This window comes from Dendropsophus ebraccatus, chromosome 11 (genome assembly GCF_027789765.1).
Source record: "Dendropsophus ebraccatus isolate aDenEbr1 chromosome 11, aDenEbr1.pat, whole genome shotgun sequence".
In the NCBI taxonomy this organism is placed as follows: Eukaryota; Metazoa; Chordata; class Amphibia; order Anura; family Hylidae; genus Dendropsophus; species Dendropsophus ebraccatus.
The window spans coordinates 16,248,525-16,267,169 of NC_091464.1; the positions used below are offsets into that span (position 1 = coordinate 16,248,525).

General features: G+C 42.6%; 1 protein-coding gene across 3 annotated transcripts in view; it reads left to right on the forward strand.

The window, feature by feature from the left end:
- NME7 (NME/NM23 family member 7) overlaps positions 1-18,645 on the forward strand; it is a 101,822-nt gene that overhangs the window by 77,344 nt on the left and 5,833 nt on the right. For all 3 annotated transcript variants that reach the window (XR_011358856.1, XM_069945626.1, XM_069945627.1), the window contains one exon: positions 14,900-15,007. Coding sequence is in view for 2 of the 3 variants with exons in the window: in XM_069945626.1 (XP_069801727.1) it covers positions 14,900-15,007 (108 nt within the window). In the remaining variant the exon portion in view is untranslated. The remainder of the gene's footprint in view (positions 1-14,899; positions 15,008-18,645) is intronic.

Below are 18,645 nucleotides of genomic sequence, written 5' to 3' on the forward strand. Positions count from 1 at the left end.
CCACCCAGAGGATGGGATATAACCAGAAAAAAGGAAGGGTGCTGAAATATATATGAGGGAGGACTGCTGCTTTGGATAGCCTGTGTACATCCTCATAAGGCAATTTGCTAGTGAAAGTGCATTAATATTTATTAGATGTATGCATAGAGTAAGCCGGCTTATTGTCATTCTGCTCATCCTGCCTCCTCTATGACTGTATCAGTTATACCCGCTTAACCGTGTACACAGTCACCTCTTCATCTCCCCTCTCTAGTGACCTCCATACTGGAATACATTATCAAATCTAGTCAGCCCTGATATAGAGGTCTCTATTGTTATAGCAGAGATATCTGACGGATGAGCCTTACCAGATGAGATCCAGACAGCATTCTAATAGTTTCACTACGGGTACATCCTGTGGTTAAAGGAGTTATCCATCAATTTTTTTTTCTTATCAGCTGCTGTATGTCCTGCAGGAAGTGGTGTATTCTTTCCAGTCTGTCCATGTCAGGAACTGTCCAGAGCAGTAGCAAATCCCAGTAGAAAACTTTTCCTTCTTTGGACAGTTCCTGACCCGAACAGAAGTGGCAGCAGAGAGCACTGTGTCTGGCTGGACTGAATACATCAATTCCTTCAGAACATACAGCAGCTGATGAGGGGCAATACCCTGAAACAGCTGTCTGAGGATGGATGTCTGGCTTTGGTAAACCCTTGTCATGTCACAATACTTGCAACTGAGTTAGAGATTGACACAATAGGGGCCACCCTGGTATTTCCCTACTTGTGTCCTAATACTCGCAACCAAGTGGGACTTAAAGGGGTTGGACACTTAATAGTAAAATAGTTCAGTGTACAGTATTAGTAAGTGTGTTCACTATATATACTGACAGCAGCTCCCTGTGTACTCACTGTATATACTGACAGCAGCTCCCTGTGTACCTCATAGAGCTAATATCAGACTGCCCTCCACCAGGCTGTGTTGTCCTGCTCTGGGGTGAGTCTGTCCATAAGATGGCTGACATGGAGAAGCATGTGACCAGGCCCCGCCTTCAGTGTCCAACACTGAGCCTGTATATGCCTATGGTGGACATTGGAGGCGGGGCATGGTCACATTGGAAATTATTAACTTTTTGCAAATTTTAAAATGTAGTTCCACACCACAATGCAATAAAATATAACCATGTCCATATTTTATTTAACGTGTGTCTGTAACTTAGCGCTTCACTTCCCAGGAAAGGTAATCTTCATGTTATTGCAAAATTATCTGACTGCCCAGGTGTGCAACTCATAGGGGGAGATTTATCAAACATGGTGTAAAGTGAGACTGGCTCAGTTTCCCCTAGCAACCAATCAGATTCCACTTTTCATTCCTCACAGACTCTTTGGAAAACGAAAGGTGGAATCTGATTGGTTGCTAGGGGCAACTGAGCCAGTCTCACTTTACACCATGTTTGATAAATCTCCCCCATAGTGGGCTGACAGATTCACTTTAAAGAAAGCTCTTCACCGGAGACTACAGTAGATTTGAGCACAACTCGAGTTGCTTGAGTCTAATCGTTCGGCATTTGATTACTGGTGGCTGAAGAAGTTGGATAACGCCCTAGAGAGTCCTGGTGGGTACAGCCTATGGCTTTAGTAAATGAACAAAAAGTCCATGTTGGATTGTGAGCCTGTGCTAGCAGTGCAACGTCTCAGGGTAAGCTGGCATAATTCTTTTCTGCTTTCATTATGGCCATAGGCTGTATCCATGTTTTCCAGGACTCCCTAAGGCCGCATCCCACTTCTTCAGCCACCGGTATTGAAATGCCGAATGATTGGAGCAGAACTTGTGCTCAACTCTAATGGAGACACATCAGTAAAACTTTTTTTTTACTTAAAATTGGGGAGTTGCTTAAGTAAATGTAATTTTTTTTTTTAGGATTTTTTATTTTTGAATTTTACTATCAATATTTTAACCCCTTCCCCCAATATGACGTCCCTGGAAGTCATGCCTTCTCTGCCTCCCCCCACTGTCCCTATCTGAGATCGGGCAGCGGGAGGAGGCTGTGTAACAGTCTCCTGCCACTGCCAGGAGGGGAGCCCCCCCCCAGGCAGTTAACCCCATAGACGCCGCTCGTGCCCCCTCCCCCCGATCCAGCTTCCCATTCACTCCCCTGTGCTCGCTCCTGATCCGGCTCCCCTGTTCCCCGTCCCCTCCAGCTCCCTCTCCTTCCCCTGGCTCACCCCTGCCCGGATCCGGCTCTGGCTCCCTCCTGGTACTCAGCTTTGAATGAGCTCTCAGCTTTTAAATTTTCCATCCAACTTGCTTACATTTCTGTGAAACACCTAAAGGGTTAATAAACTTATGGAATACTACTTTGAATACTTTGAGGGGTGCAGTTTTTACATTGGAGGAATTTATGGAGGTAACTAACATACAGGCCCCACAAATCCACTTTAGAACTGAACTGGTGCCTACAAAAATCAGAATTTGAAATTTTCCTGAAAATGTGAAAAATCGCTGCAAAATTTCAAAGCCCTCTAACATCCTAACAAGTAAAAGGACGTTCACCAAATGACGTCACCATAAAGTAGACATGTCGTAAATGTTACACTAATAAATTTGTTTGTGGCATGACTATTTTTCTTAGGAAAAGAGAATTTTGAATATAAAGGATTGTAATTTTTTCTAATTTTTGCGCAAATGTTGTGTTCTTTAAAAAAAAATACTGAGTGGATCAACCAAAGTATACCACAAACATAAAGAGGAATATGTCACGAAAAAACAATCTCAGAATAACCGCAATAGTTAAAAGCACCGCAGAGTTATCACTACATAAAGAGAGACAGGTCAGATTTGAAAAATTGGCCCCGGGCATTAAAGGAGACCTGTAACCCCCGGGGTGACAGGCTCCCGACCCCCCGTTAGATCCCCCTATACTCACGTGATCCTGCCGGGTCCCGCTTCCTGAGCCGGTCGGGTCACGGAGATATCAGCGCCCGAAGCCCGGCGCTTGCACTGACAGGAGAGTCCGACGCTCATAGAGAATGAATGGGGAGTCCGATGCTTCGTCATTCTCTATGGGCATCGGACTCATCTCTCAGCGCGCGCGCCGGGCTTCGGGAGCTGATATCTCCGTGACCCGACCGGCTCAGGAAGCGGGACCGGGCGGGATCACGTGAGTATAGGGGGCTGTAACGGGGGGTCGGGAGCCTGTCACCCCAGCACGGGGGGTGACAGGTCCTCTTTAAGGCCAAAACAGGCTGCAGAGGCAAGGGGTTAAAACTAAATCAGCGGTTTTCATTCTTGCCACTTAGCATTATAAGAAGCAGAGACTTTCTGTACTGTTCTCCTTACTGTCCTTACCAGCAGGTAATGAAAGGTAACACCACTATATAGATATTACTGGATCAGGCCATTTACAGTAACTGATGATCACAGTTTCTCTGCACAGGTCACAGAGCATGCCTAAAAATCTCCCATAGAGGTCAATATGTCAGCTGACGTTTATTGTTCCAGGCTTGCTGTAAAGCATATGTCAAAGCGCTGTTCAGATAGCTCAGACAATTTGGCTGCCTCCACAATAATATACAGAAAATAGGGGTTTGTTGGTCAAGGGTTTCTCAGACAATCATTGGCCACAGTGGGGATGCACCCCAGCTGGTGAATGGACACTAGCCGTCACCAGGCAGCTGGTGTATCAGCCGTAACCAGGCACTGTCTGAACCGTGGCCTTGAGGGATCAGGACAGGTAGGTAGCCTAGTCTAAGCAGATTTAGAAATAAAACCAATAGCTGGACAACCCCTTTAATAATAAACAAATGTTAATCTAGTTAATCAGTTACAATATGGAATGGAATACTCATGACCCTTTCACTGCCAAGGGCATATTTAGATCATATCCTGCTTTTGAATACTCATTGCTAGAATATAATATATAAGGGCTAAGAGAAATATCTTGTTTATTAAGAAATAATTGAATGACACATCCTTTAAGGAAATTGCTAAACTTTAGGCTGGGTTCACACATTTCCATTTCTCTTTTTTTTTTTGTTTGGTGATAACAGAAAAACAGGACAGCGGATCTGTCATACCCCCCATGAATTTCATTGTTTTTTAGTTTTTATTATTGTGCCACGTTTGTGACAGTCAGGCCACGTTTTTATCAAAAAAGTGTTCCATTTTATTTGTCTGTCCAACAGAAAGTTTTTTTTTTTTTTTTTATAGTCAATGATGACGGATCTAAACAGAAGGAGTTTCCATTCACATTAGGTTGGGTTTACAACTACATTTTTGCAGTCCATTTAACGTATCCCTAAAAACAGATGCAGTATTGTGCATCCATTTGGATCCATCGACTTCTATTATTCTAAAAATAAGGGGTTGAAACGGATCTGGGGTTTTTTGTGTGTGTACACAAAAACATAGTTTTACTGTATGTTAAAAGTAACCAGGTAAAAACAGATGTGTTAAATGGAGATTTTGCAGTGTGCGCCCAGCCTTATCCGTCACCATCAGGTTGTTTTTTTGCGCTGACCAGTACACATGCCGACAGTGAGTGGGTAAGTGTGTGGGGGGGGGGGGGGGGGGGCGGGGAGCTTTGGATCATCCGGGGAGCACATAGGAGATAGCTGCTGAAAGACAGCGATCAGCCGACATCGTGCAATCGGCCAAATAATCGCTTTGTGTAATAGGGCCTTTAGTGTCAAGCGTCTCCCCATGCGTCTAATTATAACCCCTTCATTATGAATAAGTGAGACGCCACCTTTCATCAATGTCTGTTTTCTTGTAAGTGAGTGTAAACTTGTGTGTCTTTGGCAAAATGTCCATACACGTCATGATAAATGTTACATTTCTCACATTAAATATAGAAAATAGGAGGGCGCCTATAGGGGAAAATTAGGAGATTGCGGGGAAGTCCGACCTTTGTACCCCCTGCCAATCTCCGTATCAGACCCTGGCTTCTGTATTATGAATAAAGCGATGGGTACAGCACGTGACCTACGGCTCTATTCATTCCTATGTTGGCGCAGTCTATTTTTCAAATCCACACCCGGTTCCTACCATCTATGTCATTTTCATGAACTGCAAATCGGGTCGTTCTATGCACTGGTGATGGGCCCGGCCCTCCAATACACAGATATATATTCCCACTTCCTCCAGAATCATGTTTGGCTGCATCACTTATGGTAGGGGATACCAGCGTACTGGGGGCCCCCGGGCCCGCCTAGAGTGCTTAGAATGGCCCAGTTGGCATATGAAATGCCTAAAAAGGGTAGCGTATTGGTACATTTGCTTTAATCGTATGAAATGGTGATCTGTGCGTTCACAGGTAAAGGCCCTATTACATAGCTAATACGCTTTTTAAGGGTACAAACCCACTTGACGTATTGGCTGCGTGAATCAGTCTTAAAAATAAGCAGGCAAAACGCAGGTTGGCTTTATACAATTGTTCTGCGTTAAAATACGCAGTTGCGTATTTTTGAAGCGTGAAGCTTGTTGTTAGCAAAGAATCAGTTGTTAAAATACGCAATTGCGTGTTTTTGAAGCGTGAAGCTACATGAAGCGTTTTTCGCACAGGTTGTTAACAACTGATGCTTTGCTAACAACAAGCTTCACGCTTCAAAAATACGCAATTGCGTATTTTAACGCAGAACAATCGTATAAAGCCAACCTGCGTTTTGCCTGCTTATTTTTAAGACTGATTCACGCAGCAAATACGTCAAGTGGGTTTGTACCCAAGATTTAATTTATATCTTCAAAAATCTCCAACAATATAAAGTAACATACAAAAAAAAGAATTGGCCATAATAAATTTACCAAGTGCTAAATGAACCAATGTATAATGACATGCATGAAGTAGTAGAATAACAGAATTCCCATACAATAGGAAAGCTTAACAATGTATCATACAGGGTTGCATTATAGTGTTAATGAGGGGAGTGAATATTGTCATTAGAGGAAAACCAGGGGAACATCCTGGGCGCGGACAATAATAGAAACACACCATTCACATGGTTATCCTGGCTCTTCATTTGATATTGTCAGTCTACAACAATGGCTACATTACTGAGCACTGCTCTCACAGACAACTATTAGATTGTAAATCAGTCATGTGTACAGTCCCCATATGATACAGCCTATTCATTGACATGTTCCAGCTAAAATCTGTAGACACATGACTGGGAGTCACATACTTCGGAACTAAAATACATTGTGATCCCTATGTCATACTAATACTTACTTCATATGCGGTGAAGCAGCTCTGAAGTTGTGCAGCCTGTTAGATATATATTAATCCGCAAAAAAAATATATAGTTACTGTCCAAGAAAAAAGATGAAGGAACATCTTGAATAAAGTGGAAAGAAAGGTGTAGGTCCTCTAGCTAGAAATACAAGTTGATAAGGTATAACAGTAATCGATTTAATTTGGTAAAATTAGGTCACTAAGGTTTATAACAGACATAAAATATTAAATATTAGTCATACATAACACAAAAAGATGCATCTGAAAATTGAAAAAAATGAAAAAATAAAATAAAATGGAGCACCAAAGGTGTTGCAAAATAATAGAAAAATAAAGCTAAAAAATGAAAAAATTATAAAAAGATTATATGCGCAGTAGTGTAGTTAAAAATGGTTAAAAACATAAAGCGGAATATGTCACGAAAAAACAATCTCAGAATAACCGCATAGTTAAAAGCATCGCAGAGTTATCACTACATAAAGAGAGACAGGTCAGATTTGAAAAATTGGCCCCGGGCATTAAAGGAGACCTGTCACCCCCGTGCCGTGGTGACAGGCTCCCGATCCCTCTATACTCACGTGATCCTGCCGGGTCCCGCTTCCTGAGCCGGTCGGGTCACGGAGATATCAGCACCCGAAGCCCGGCGCTTGCACTGACAGGAGAGTCCGACGCTCATAGAGAATGAATGGGGAGTCCGATGCTCCGTCATTCTCTATGGGCATCGGACTCCTCTCTCAGCTCGCGCGCCAGGCTTCGGGAGCTGATATCTCCGTGACCCGACCGGCTCAGGAAGCGGGACCCGGCGGGATCACGTGAGTATAGGGGGCTGTAACGGGGGGTTGGGAGCCTGTCACCCCAGCACGGGGGGTGACAGGTCCTCTTTAAGGCCAATTTTTTAACCATTTTTAACTACACTACTGCGCATATAATCTTTTTATAATTTTTTTTCATTTTTTAGCTTTTATTTTTCTATGATTTTGCAACACCTTTGGTGCTCCATTTTATTTTATTTTTTCATTTTTTCAATTTTCAGATGCATCTTTTTGTGTTATGTATGACTAATATTTAATATTTTATGTCTGTTATAAACCTTAGTGACCTAATTTTACCAAATTAAATCGATTACTGTTATACCTTATCAACTTGCATTTCTAGCTAGAGGACCTACACCTTTCTTTCCACATTTTCCTGTTTTTCCTTAGGGTATAGGAACACTCTAGGTTAACCTAGTTAGTCTTGCACTCAAGCAGTCGAACTCGCACTCCTTCATTTATCTCTCACATCTTGAATAAAGACCATCTTTACGCACAGCAGCACAAAATCGTACTTTTTAGGGTAGTGTCACGCCACCGAGGCAAATGTTCGCTGTGGATTTGTGGTCAGATATGTCACAATTTATCTTAAGGTTAGGTTCATATCTGCCTCATTTTTCTTTTGTTATAAGTGCAAAACAATGAAGAAAAAGGACCTGCCAGATCCACTACATGCCCGAGACCATCAGCTCATGGACGTTATGACGTCAGCCAATTGTCCTGCCATTTTTGTTGGAATCTGCGACATAGATGTCAACCTAGCCTAAAAAAAGCTGAGCTCTGATTGGTTGCTTTGGGCAACACAGAGCTTTTCTTTTCGACCATTTTGAATACTTCCTCCACTGTATATAAAGCCACAGATGGGGCTTTTATTGTGGATTTTATTACATGTTCACCATCCTCTGCAATGAATGGACAGTGGACAACACACAACAGTTGATGTGCTTTAGAAAGTCTGCTCCACAGGTCTATATCTGCTGCAGCTTTTTTTTGCACAGCATGGAGACATAAAAAAATAAAATTGCATATGAAAAGTTTTGATTGGCCTCGGTCTGCACATTCAGATTTTATGTCATCACTAGCATGAGCTGGGTTCCTAAGAAGTGCGCGGTCTGCAAATTCAGACAATGTGCTACGGAACAGATTAAGGTTCATAGTGATGCCGGGAGCTCCAAGTCAGTTTAAACCTTCTCGCTCCTGTACTGTTGGTCTGTCTGTACTACAGCACAAAGATTTTAACTGATTTGGAGCTCCTGGCAGCATAATGAATTATGCTGGGAGTTCGGTGATTCCGGTCCGTATCTGATCTTCTGTACACTGATCATAATCCTAAAACGAGGGAATAAGCCCTCGAGACTGGTGTACCCTACCCACAGCAACCAATCACAGCTCAGCTTTCATTCTACCAGAGCTGTGTGCTGAGCTGTGATTGGTTGCTGTGGGCAGTTTACACCACTTTCTGCTTTAGGCCAGTTTCACACATACCGCATTGCAGCGGAGTTCCGCTGTGATGCTCTATAGTGTCATATCCTATGAATTTATATGTAGCCCCAGCCCACTTAACCCACCGCCACTGAGCATATAGTTACAGGCCCGCGCTCCCTCCTGCTTCTCTGGGCCCCAGCTTCCTGACGTCCCGCTCAGCCAATCAGCGCCTGTCCCACCACAGTCTCTGATTGGCTGAGTGGGAGGCCATGGAGCCGGTAGCCTGAGAAGCAGGCGGGGGCACGGAAAGGTAGTCTCAGGCCGGCAGCTATAGGTTAAGTGGGCAAGTGGCTACATTCTTGTAGTGGTATGAAAATCTGCTGCAAGGATGTAGATTTATAGGAAATGACGCTACAGGGCATTGCAGCGGAACTTGCAGCGCGTGTGAAACTGGCTTCCACAGTTTGATAAATCTGGGCCCTCAGGTTCTCTCCTGACTCTGTACCAGGTGACCAAGACAGTGAGTGGAGAGAGAAAAGGGAAGGTTGTTCTAGCAATAAGTCCGTGTCTGACCCTGACTGATCAAAAGACTCTAAGGGTTCTATTACACCAAGCGATTTCTTGACGACTAACGATAAATGATCTCAAACGACCACTATGGCAAACTACCTGAAATCGTTCACCCAATTACACAGAACGATGATCGTTACTTATGATCGTTCTTGCGGTCGTTTTGTCGCCGCTATTGCGTACGTTTCAGCGATGACTTTTTATTACACCAAACGGTGTGCAAACGATTTGCGAATGATCAAACGGTAAAAATAGGTCCGAATTCTATCATTTTAAACCTCATCCCCCTTTCTGTTACTGTATTTGCTGCTGGTTTTCCACATGGAAATTTTACATTTACAATGAATACACCTTGTGCGACACCATCTGAACTCTTACACTTTTTACCACAATTTGCACATATCTTTATGATTGTCCACCGCACATGTATGCAGATCAGTATGGCGGGTCATTGTAACACAAAGATGGGTCCGGGGCAAACATCACAAATTTGTCTATCTGCCATGAGTATACATCTGAATCTTAGCAGCTTTGCCACTGTTCAGACTAAGGGCCTTATTACACAGAATGATTATCGTTTGAAAAATCGTTAGATCGTTTGGATTTAAACGATAATCGTTTAGTGTCATAGCAGACAACGATTAAACGACCAACGAGAAATCGTTTGATAGAGTTTGGACCTATTTTTTTATCGTTAATCATTCGCACGGAATAAGACGTCGTTCGGTCCTTTGCAGTAGCTGCGAATGCAATAGCGATGACAAGACGAGCGCAAGAACGATCATAAGTAACGATCATTGCTCCGTGTAATTGGGCAAACAATTTCAGGTCGTTCGCAATAGTGGTCGTTTGAGATCGTTTATCGTTGAAAAATTGCTTTGTGTAATAGTACCCTAAAGGGCCTATTACACAGAGTGATTATCGCTCAAACTCCGCCAGAACGATCAATCACTAGCTGTCATGGTTAGGTGTAATACAGTTAAGCGAGCGCACGACGATCCTCGCTTAATCTGATCCTCGCTGATCCTCATCTTTTAGCGTGTTGGAAAATCCTGGATGGTCTTTCACTGATGATTCGCCAATCTGTTTGTGAGTAACAAATCTTTCACCCGCTCAGGATAAAAAACAACAACCATTTTCTCCACAAAAATTATCGTTCATAACCGCAATCGGGAAATGTAATAACTTTGGAATCATTGGCTGCTATATGGCTTTGGTGGGTTTTTGCAGGATAATCGCTCAGTGTAATAGGGGCCTAACAGATTCCTCTTTGTTTCTTGTCAGGCGTTACCTGATCTTCTCTCCCCCATTGTCTTCGTCCTTATCTCTGAAATTACTACCAATCTCCTGGTAAAGATAGATACATTTCCGGAGGACTTGGACGTACACAATGAGCCCTTAGTGCAGTTTCCTTCCACACCCCTTTTGTTCCTTTAACATTGATGAGTAGTTTCTGTCTTGGGATAATCTTATGTTCATCGCAGAGTCTCCTTTTCATCTCCGATATGCAGTAATTGTACCTGATGAGAATAATGTAGTGTTTTATAGAGCTCATTCTATACTCTTCTACAGTTTTATTGTTTAAATTCCTAAAAAAACGGCTACTGATGTTTAATAAATATAATTCTCTTTATTGTCCAAAAAATATATATCAATAAAATCACAACATGAAGTAAAAAATCATGCACACAAGAGGTACCGTCTAAGCAAATGATACAAATGGACACAACAATGTGTCACTAGGTATAAAGGTATCCACTACTGTGTGGATCCTGCCAACAACATGGTATAGGCTTTGATACTCAGTATTGCACTATTGCTATTGCACTAAACCCAGGTGAAAGAGAGTATGAACACAGTAATGAGAAAGTTCTCCCACAATAGACACACTAACTGGGACAAATAGACAGTACCTGATGTGATTGTGTGCTGCCACCTCCAACGCACGTTTCGCGTACCGCTTGTTCACTCCTCTGTGAACAAGCGGTACGCGAAACGTGCGTTGGAGGTGGCAGCACACAATCACATCAGGTACTGTCTATTTGTCCCAGTTAGTGTGTCTATTGTGGGAGAACTTTCTCATTACTGTGTTCATACTCTCTTTCACCTGGGTTTAGTGCAATAGCAATAGTGCAATACTGAGTATCAAAGCCTATACCATGTTGTTGGCAGGATCCACACAGTAGTGGATACCTTTATACCTAGTGACACATTGTTGTGTCCATTTGTATCATTTGCTTAGACGGTACCTCTTGTGTGCATGATTTTTTACTTCATGTTGTGATTTTATTGATATATATTTTTTGGACAATAAAGAGAATTATATTTATTAAACATCAGTAGCCGTTTTTTTAGGAATTTATTTATAGAGACCCAGGCAGGTCTGGTGGTCGTTGTAGGATATATAGTTTTATTGTTTAGTGCAGGCCTAACACTCAATGTTCAGAGGTAAAACTAGTACAGGTTCCCAAATAATAAGTTGCAACCATACATGTTGTTGCCCTTTCTAGTAGGCAGGGGTCACCCGTTGTAATTTGGTCTGTAGTAGTGTTGAGCGGAGAGGCCAAAATGTTTGGATATGGCAGCACTCTATGAACCCGAACCCTTGGTAGTTGACACCCTGCAGCAGGTTAGATGCAGCCCTAGGGAGTCACAGGCTGAATCCATGTTTTCCAGGACTCCCTATGGCTGCATCTAACCGGCCGTAGGAAGTCAAATGCCGAGTATCTGGGTTCGGAGAGTGTTGCAATACCCAAACAGTTCTCAGTCTCTGCTCAAAACTAGTCCGTAGGTTTAGCCAAAACCAGGAGTTGGCCTGCCAGAGAAAAACAAATAGGAAGTTTGTTCTGTTTTATGGTTCCACTCCCTGATGTGGCTAAAATTAAACTACTATGTGGGAACTCATCCTTAGTCTTCAGACGTGGCGGAGCTCTCCACCATGGAATTCCACCTGCCTCAGTGTCAAACAGCGTCTCTATGGGAGTGCTTGCGCTTGCAGGCGGGATTCCGCAACAGAGAGCTCCGTCGCAGAATTCTGCCGAATTTACTCAGGGTTAACTGGCCCATTGTGTCAGTGCCCTGTGGAATTCTCAGGGTCAGAACTGGGTTACTGGCAGATAACAGTAGATGTGAACCCAGAGTAATTTTACTACAGACTCTGAACATTAGCTAGGTATTTGTTAGGCCTGCACAGCTTACCCCAATAACACAAAAAAAAGAGAAAAGAAATGGTAGGTCTAAATTTTCCTACTATTGGACGCCTAAGATCATGTTCAACCCCATACACATATACAGGTGGTCCTCGGGTTACAACGGTCTCGAGTTACATAGTTTTGTGGTTACAGCCCTTTATTCTGACGCCTTATTCCGACTTACACGGTATTGACGTAACTCGAATACGTGCAGCGGCGGAGGAATCCCAAGCGTAAGCCAGACTCTTCTGATGCCAGTGCATCAAAGAAAAGGAAGGCTATCTCTAGGAAGCCTGTCCTCTCTTTGGAATTGTTCTCCTTGTTTGTTACAGTACGTATGTACAGTTTTTTTTTATTACAGTACACTGTTTATTACTGTTACAGTACTTACAGTACAGTATTTTATTATTAAACATACTGCACAATATTTTACTGTATCTATGTGTTTATAATTATGTAGGGTACTGTGTTAGGATAGGCTAAGTGTTTACAGTACAGTACTGTTATGGTACAGTACTGTATGAATCAACTTGCGTCGAAATTCGGTTTACAACACCGCGTAAGAACGGATCAACGACGTCAATGACCACCTGTAAATGATTCCATCATACTATACTGGTTTACATAAGGCATAGGCACTAGAGATAAGCGCAACTGGAGCGTGTCAAGTCTATCGTTCGGCATTTGATTAACAGAGGCTGAAGAAGTTGGGTGCAGCCTTGGAGTCCGTTCACACTGTGGGATTAACGTGGGACCTCCAGCAGAGTCCTCTGGACAGACTCTGCGTTACTTCCATAGTGTGAACGGACCTTCAGGGAGTTGTGGAAAACATGGATACAGACATAGGCCATAGGCAGTATCCATGTTTTCCCAGACTCCCTAGGGCTGCATCTAGCTTCATCAGCCACTGGTAATCAGATTCCAAACGTTCCGACTTGAGCATGCTGGAGTTGCGCTCATCTCTAAAACTATGTAAATTTCTGATTCTTTAGCCTTGTGAATAAGCACATAGTACCCTTCAGGGTTTTCTTTTTTTGCGCAACTTTCCGTACACACTGTCTTACACCATCAGGAGAGTGCACCACACCTTCTGTAGAACAGGGCAGCTATGTCCTGGTGCCAGGACTCTGATAGTACAACTGATGTAATCCTAAGCTGCTGTGACTGTCAGAAAGTTCTTTGTGCTATTGAGCCAGGGTTGAAAACTTGAAGAATTCAATCATAGTTAAAGTTTTATTTTTCAAGGGCAAAAAACAAAATGAAATCTGTGCTTCAATTCGTTTCTATAAGCAACAAGGAAAGTTAAAAAAAACAACAACATTGGTTTTAGTGGGACCAGCTGTGGCTCTCTAACCTGTATTGGGGCCTCCCAGCCAGGGCCGCTTCTGCCATGAGGCGGAATGAGTATTACGCCTCAGGCGGCAGACTCTACAGTCCTGCAGGGGGCGGCATAATGTTCCCCCTGCTGTCATTTTTGTTAAGTTTCACTTAACGAAGATGACAGCAGCCCTGCATCCACTCACCTGTCCCGCTGCCCCTGTTTACCGATGTCCCCACATCCCGCCGGGGACGGAGGGGGTTGCGCTGTGGCAATCGGGTCTCCAGCGCGGGAGGTGAGGGGTGGGGGGGTTTAGGCTTGCTGCAGGGGGGGGAGGTGCGGTGTTCAGGTGCTAGTGAGGGGGTGGCCGCCTGAGGTTTGCCTCAGGCGGCAGAGACCCCAGAATCTGCCCTGCTCCCAGCTCTTCCTTGACTGATGACATTGGGGGAGAGAAGGATCAGCACAATCCTTGGACACAGGATTCACCAACACAGGATTCTGGCAGAGGCTTAGCCCTCCATTTTCAGAACACTTGAATGTCCTGCAAGGCCAAGAAATGATCCAGATCCTTGACCACTGTTAATGTTGGAAAGTCAGTGTTCCTACATGGTAAATTGGGTCATTTGGGGCTGAAAAAAAAATGTTTTCCAGCCCTAGGACCTGCCATATTTTTCTACTGAACTTGGTGGGAAAACAGCCCTTTGTTCTCATCCTATTACTTTACTGTAATAATTGTTATTGGGCCCTTTTTTCTGATCTGTTTATATGGCAGAATACTGACCTATTTTGACCAAAATTATGGGCCATAACTGGAACAAAATGCATCTCAAATGGAAATAGCTGTTTTTGGGGCTATATACTGTTTGCAATAGACAAATTACAGTAGACTACAAATACAGCCAAAAAAAACCCAAAAACCTGTGTGTGCATGTCCACCGGCAAAAAGAAGGCTAAAAAAGTCTGAAATTGTGAGACACTTTTTAACTTTACAAACATTGTGAGACTCATAATGAGCATCAAAGATGGCAAGTGAACATAGGTTTAAAGTCCAGTGCGGGGCCAAAAAATTATTTCAGGCAGGGGTTGGGGAACATAAAAAAGAAGTCATACTCACCTGTCCCGATGCCCGTACAGCGCCGCTTCCCGCTCCCAGGCCCCACTGGCTGTCTCCTTAGCTCCCCTCTGGTCTGTCACGACCCGGTTGGCGGATGCCCGGATCAGCTAGTCAGTGACTATACATGTCCAGCCCTTTCTCATAGGTTTCACACTATACTTTAAATATATTGATATTTAATTTAACATCGCATATGGCTCTATTATTATTATTAATATTATTATTACTTTACCATTGGATACCTTTGTTTTTTTTTATCTTAGGAAATAGCCCGTCATCTACGACCGAGGACACTCCGCGCTATGTTTGGAAAAAATAAAGTAAAAAATGGCGTCCATTGTACAGACCTTCCAGAAGATGCCGGACTAGAGGTAAGATATTCTGATGATTAGTGTAAGCCTATCTCATCACTATAAGGACTTCATAACACTATAAGGACTTGCCATATATAACATTTTATTTCTTGGGAACCAATATTTCCTTACACAATAGGGAAAGATTATGAATACACTTTAAGGGGTGGTGTCACAAAGCAAAGAACTTAAATTCAGATGTGCCTCACATATACGTGTGTGTATATATATATATATATATAATATATATATATATAATATATATATATATATATATATATATATATATATATATATATTATTAGAGTAAGGTACATCACTGAGCTGCTCTTCTCCCCTGCGTACTTGATCACTTCCTGGTTTCCTATCTAAACTTCACTGCATATAAAGTGAAAACCAACAGCCAGTACTAATGGGACAGATCATGTGGCTGCGATTGAACTGAGCATGTGCGACCCAACCAAGTGGATGGCTAAAAGCAGGTCGTAACCAAGGGCAACAGGTCTTTCTAATGATAAATTTTACATTGGAATATATTTTCATTTAGAATAATACCTCAGTATAGACAGTTTTCTTCGTGGCACAACCCCTTTCAGTTTGCCAGGCTGTTGGCATAATTGAACAAAACGCTCAGTCTAACAATAAATAGCTGTAACCAGTATAAATGTATGTGCCGGTGTGATAGTAGAGGTGGTATTGGCAGACTCTTGTGTTTGACTTGCATTTCTTCATCACATAATCACATCCATCATCATAACACATGTCTATTGGAGATGAAAGCCTTATTTACATATTACAAGGCTTGGCTTGTATTCCCAGCATGTCTGAAAGTACACCTCAAGTACACAAGTCCAGTTCTTGCAAGAATCAACCAGATTCCATGCTTGAGCAAAGGTGTGTTACTTAAAGGGGTATTCCGGAGATGTTTTTAACACATTGCATCACTTTGTATTATATACTTACTTAAAAATAACCTACAATATGTTGTTTTCTTTTACATGTTGTGCGACAGCAGTAAGTGCCAACACAGAGCTCTCTGTTTGGGTTGGGAACTGCAGGGCGGCTCATACCCTGGTCCCTGCTTACCTACTCAGTTCTAACTGTAATTTTGACAATGTTCTGGACCCAGAGCCTCTCCTGGTGTAATTTATATTGAGATGCATTAGAATAGACAGTACACTGGGGGAAGCTCTGTGCCGGTAGCATTGTGTGAGTGGCAGTACTTACAGAGTGGGTGTGCAGGGCATGCTGTGCCAGACACAAGCAGAGGCAGGTAATTACGTAATGCATATGGAACTATCTCACTATACAAAAAATATATTCTGTGTCTTGTTATTATGTATTAAAGTCTTTAGGGTTTAGGCCAAGGTAATAATGTTGGACCAGGGTGCTACATATGAGGCTTTGACTATTTAGATTAAAGGGTAACTCAAGCGAAGATCTTTCAAATCAACTGGTTTTAGGAAGTTACATAGAATTGTAATTTACTTCTTTTAAATCTAAATCTAAAGTCTTTCAGTCCTTATCAGCTGCTGCATGTCCTGCAGGAAGTGGTGTATTCTTTTCAGTCTGACACAGCGCTCTCTGCTGCCACCTCTGTCCATGTCAGGAACTGTCCAGAGCAGGAAAGGTTTTCTATGGGAATTTGCTACTGCTCTGGACAGTTCCTAACATAGACAGAGGTGGCAGCAGAGAGCACTGTGTCAGACTGGAGAGAATACATCACTTCCTGCAGGGCATACAGCAGCTAATAAGTACTGAAAGACTTGAGATTTTTAAATAGAAGTAAATTACAAATCTATATAACTTTCTGAAACCAGTTCATTTGAAAGAAGATTTTCCCTGCAGTACCCCTTTAAAGCAGAATTTAAAGTAGTAACCAGATAAATCATGATTTACCAGGCTCGAGGTAAAAAAAAAAGAGACGTGACAGATGACAGAGCCCAGGTACACCTCAGAGAGCTCTCATCCCAACACTCATGTGTCCGACAGCTCCTCTGCCAGGCTTCTCTCCCCATAGACATCCTCACTTTGCTTTGGGTGTTTTTTCTGTTTCACTTTCAGTAGAAAAGACTTTTAGTTTGTGAAGAAGAGAAGAGGTAAAAGTAGCTTCTCATGTTATTCCCAAGTGAACAAGTTACATATTCTACAGCTTTAAACCTTTTCCAGATACAAGAAGGGTAGAGCTTATCTGCAGATACTTTGGACATGTGAGGCCCAGCTAATCACTAACCACCTGATCACTCATTAAAGGGCACCTGTCTCTTTAAAAACTACACGCCATCAATTTAATCATTGGCGTCTGCGCCCAGACCCCCACCCAACAAAGCGTCTGACATGTCATGTTATTTATTATTATTATATACAGGTACCCTTTAAATTGGAACTATTACTAAATTATATTGCCTATCAATATCACTCTGTCACCTCGGTAGAGATGAAAAATCTCTGAAGCAGATGGATAACTCTTCTCTTTGAAGGAGATGGTGTGTTTTCTAGGTGTATTTCAAAATTCAGGGTTGTCAAAACCGATGCCCTTCAGCTGTTGCAGAACTACAATTCCCATCATGCCTGGACAGCCCAAGCTTTAGTTCTCCAGGCATGATGGGAAATGTAGTTCTGCAACAGCTGGAGGGCATCGGGTTTGACACCTGTGCTTCGAGGGTACTAGAATTTACAGGAAGGCCTCTTCCAATAGGTGTCTCTACAGAACTAGCACTTTTGCAAAAGTAAGATACATTGGTCTAGATGTGATCATTTCTACAGGTATGGCTCTCTGAAATCTGTCCCTCACATCATACATATATTACAGCTATCAAACTCTGAGAATCTCTCAGAGAAAGGGATACTGGCACCTCCTGTACTGTTGCTTAATTTCATTGGTTAATGGTGTCAACTGGGTGGGGCTTCATGGCAGCTGGGGAGATGGAGCCAAACAGTCATTAAGCCCCGCCTAGGTGACACATTAACCAATGAAATGAAGCATCAGTCCACCAATAAAATTAAGCCATTTTAGAGCAGAAAGAAGACAGACAGGTGTTATACAGGTGTATATGATATGTGCAGCATCTAAGCTTGTGGATGGTGCTGAGAACCACACACAGAGTAAGGGGGGGGGTGACAGTATCACTTTAAGTGCTGTATTATAAGAGCTGTAGTTGATGATACTCTAAAAAAGCCACTATTAGGCTACGACCACACACCTTTTTTTGGCCGTTTTGACATAGTTTTTTTGGATGGTCATCATTTCGCGGCCAAATAACGGCCATTATTTGTGGAATAACAGATGTTATTCGGCTACAAAATGACAACACCCCCCCCCCCCCCCCAAAAAAAAAAAAGAAAAAGACATTAAACAGCTGAGAAAACAGGTTGTGTGATCATAGTCTTATACTGTATATGGTGTCACCAAGCTCAGGCATTAGAATATTATTGCTGGATAAATGCATATACAATATAGTCCATTACTTGGCATTTGCGAATACAGAGTCACGTAACCTGATATACAGTCAGTAGAATGGGATAATCTGGTAACTGAATGCAGCTCAATATATGGCCATCCACCTGACAGATGAGTGTAGATAGGAGGAAACTTTTGCTTTATGTGTCATCGGTATATCCCTGAGGGGTAACACTGGAAGAATGCCTAATGGAGG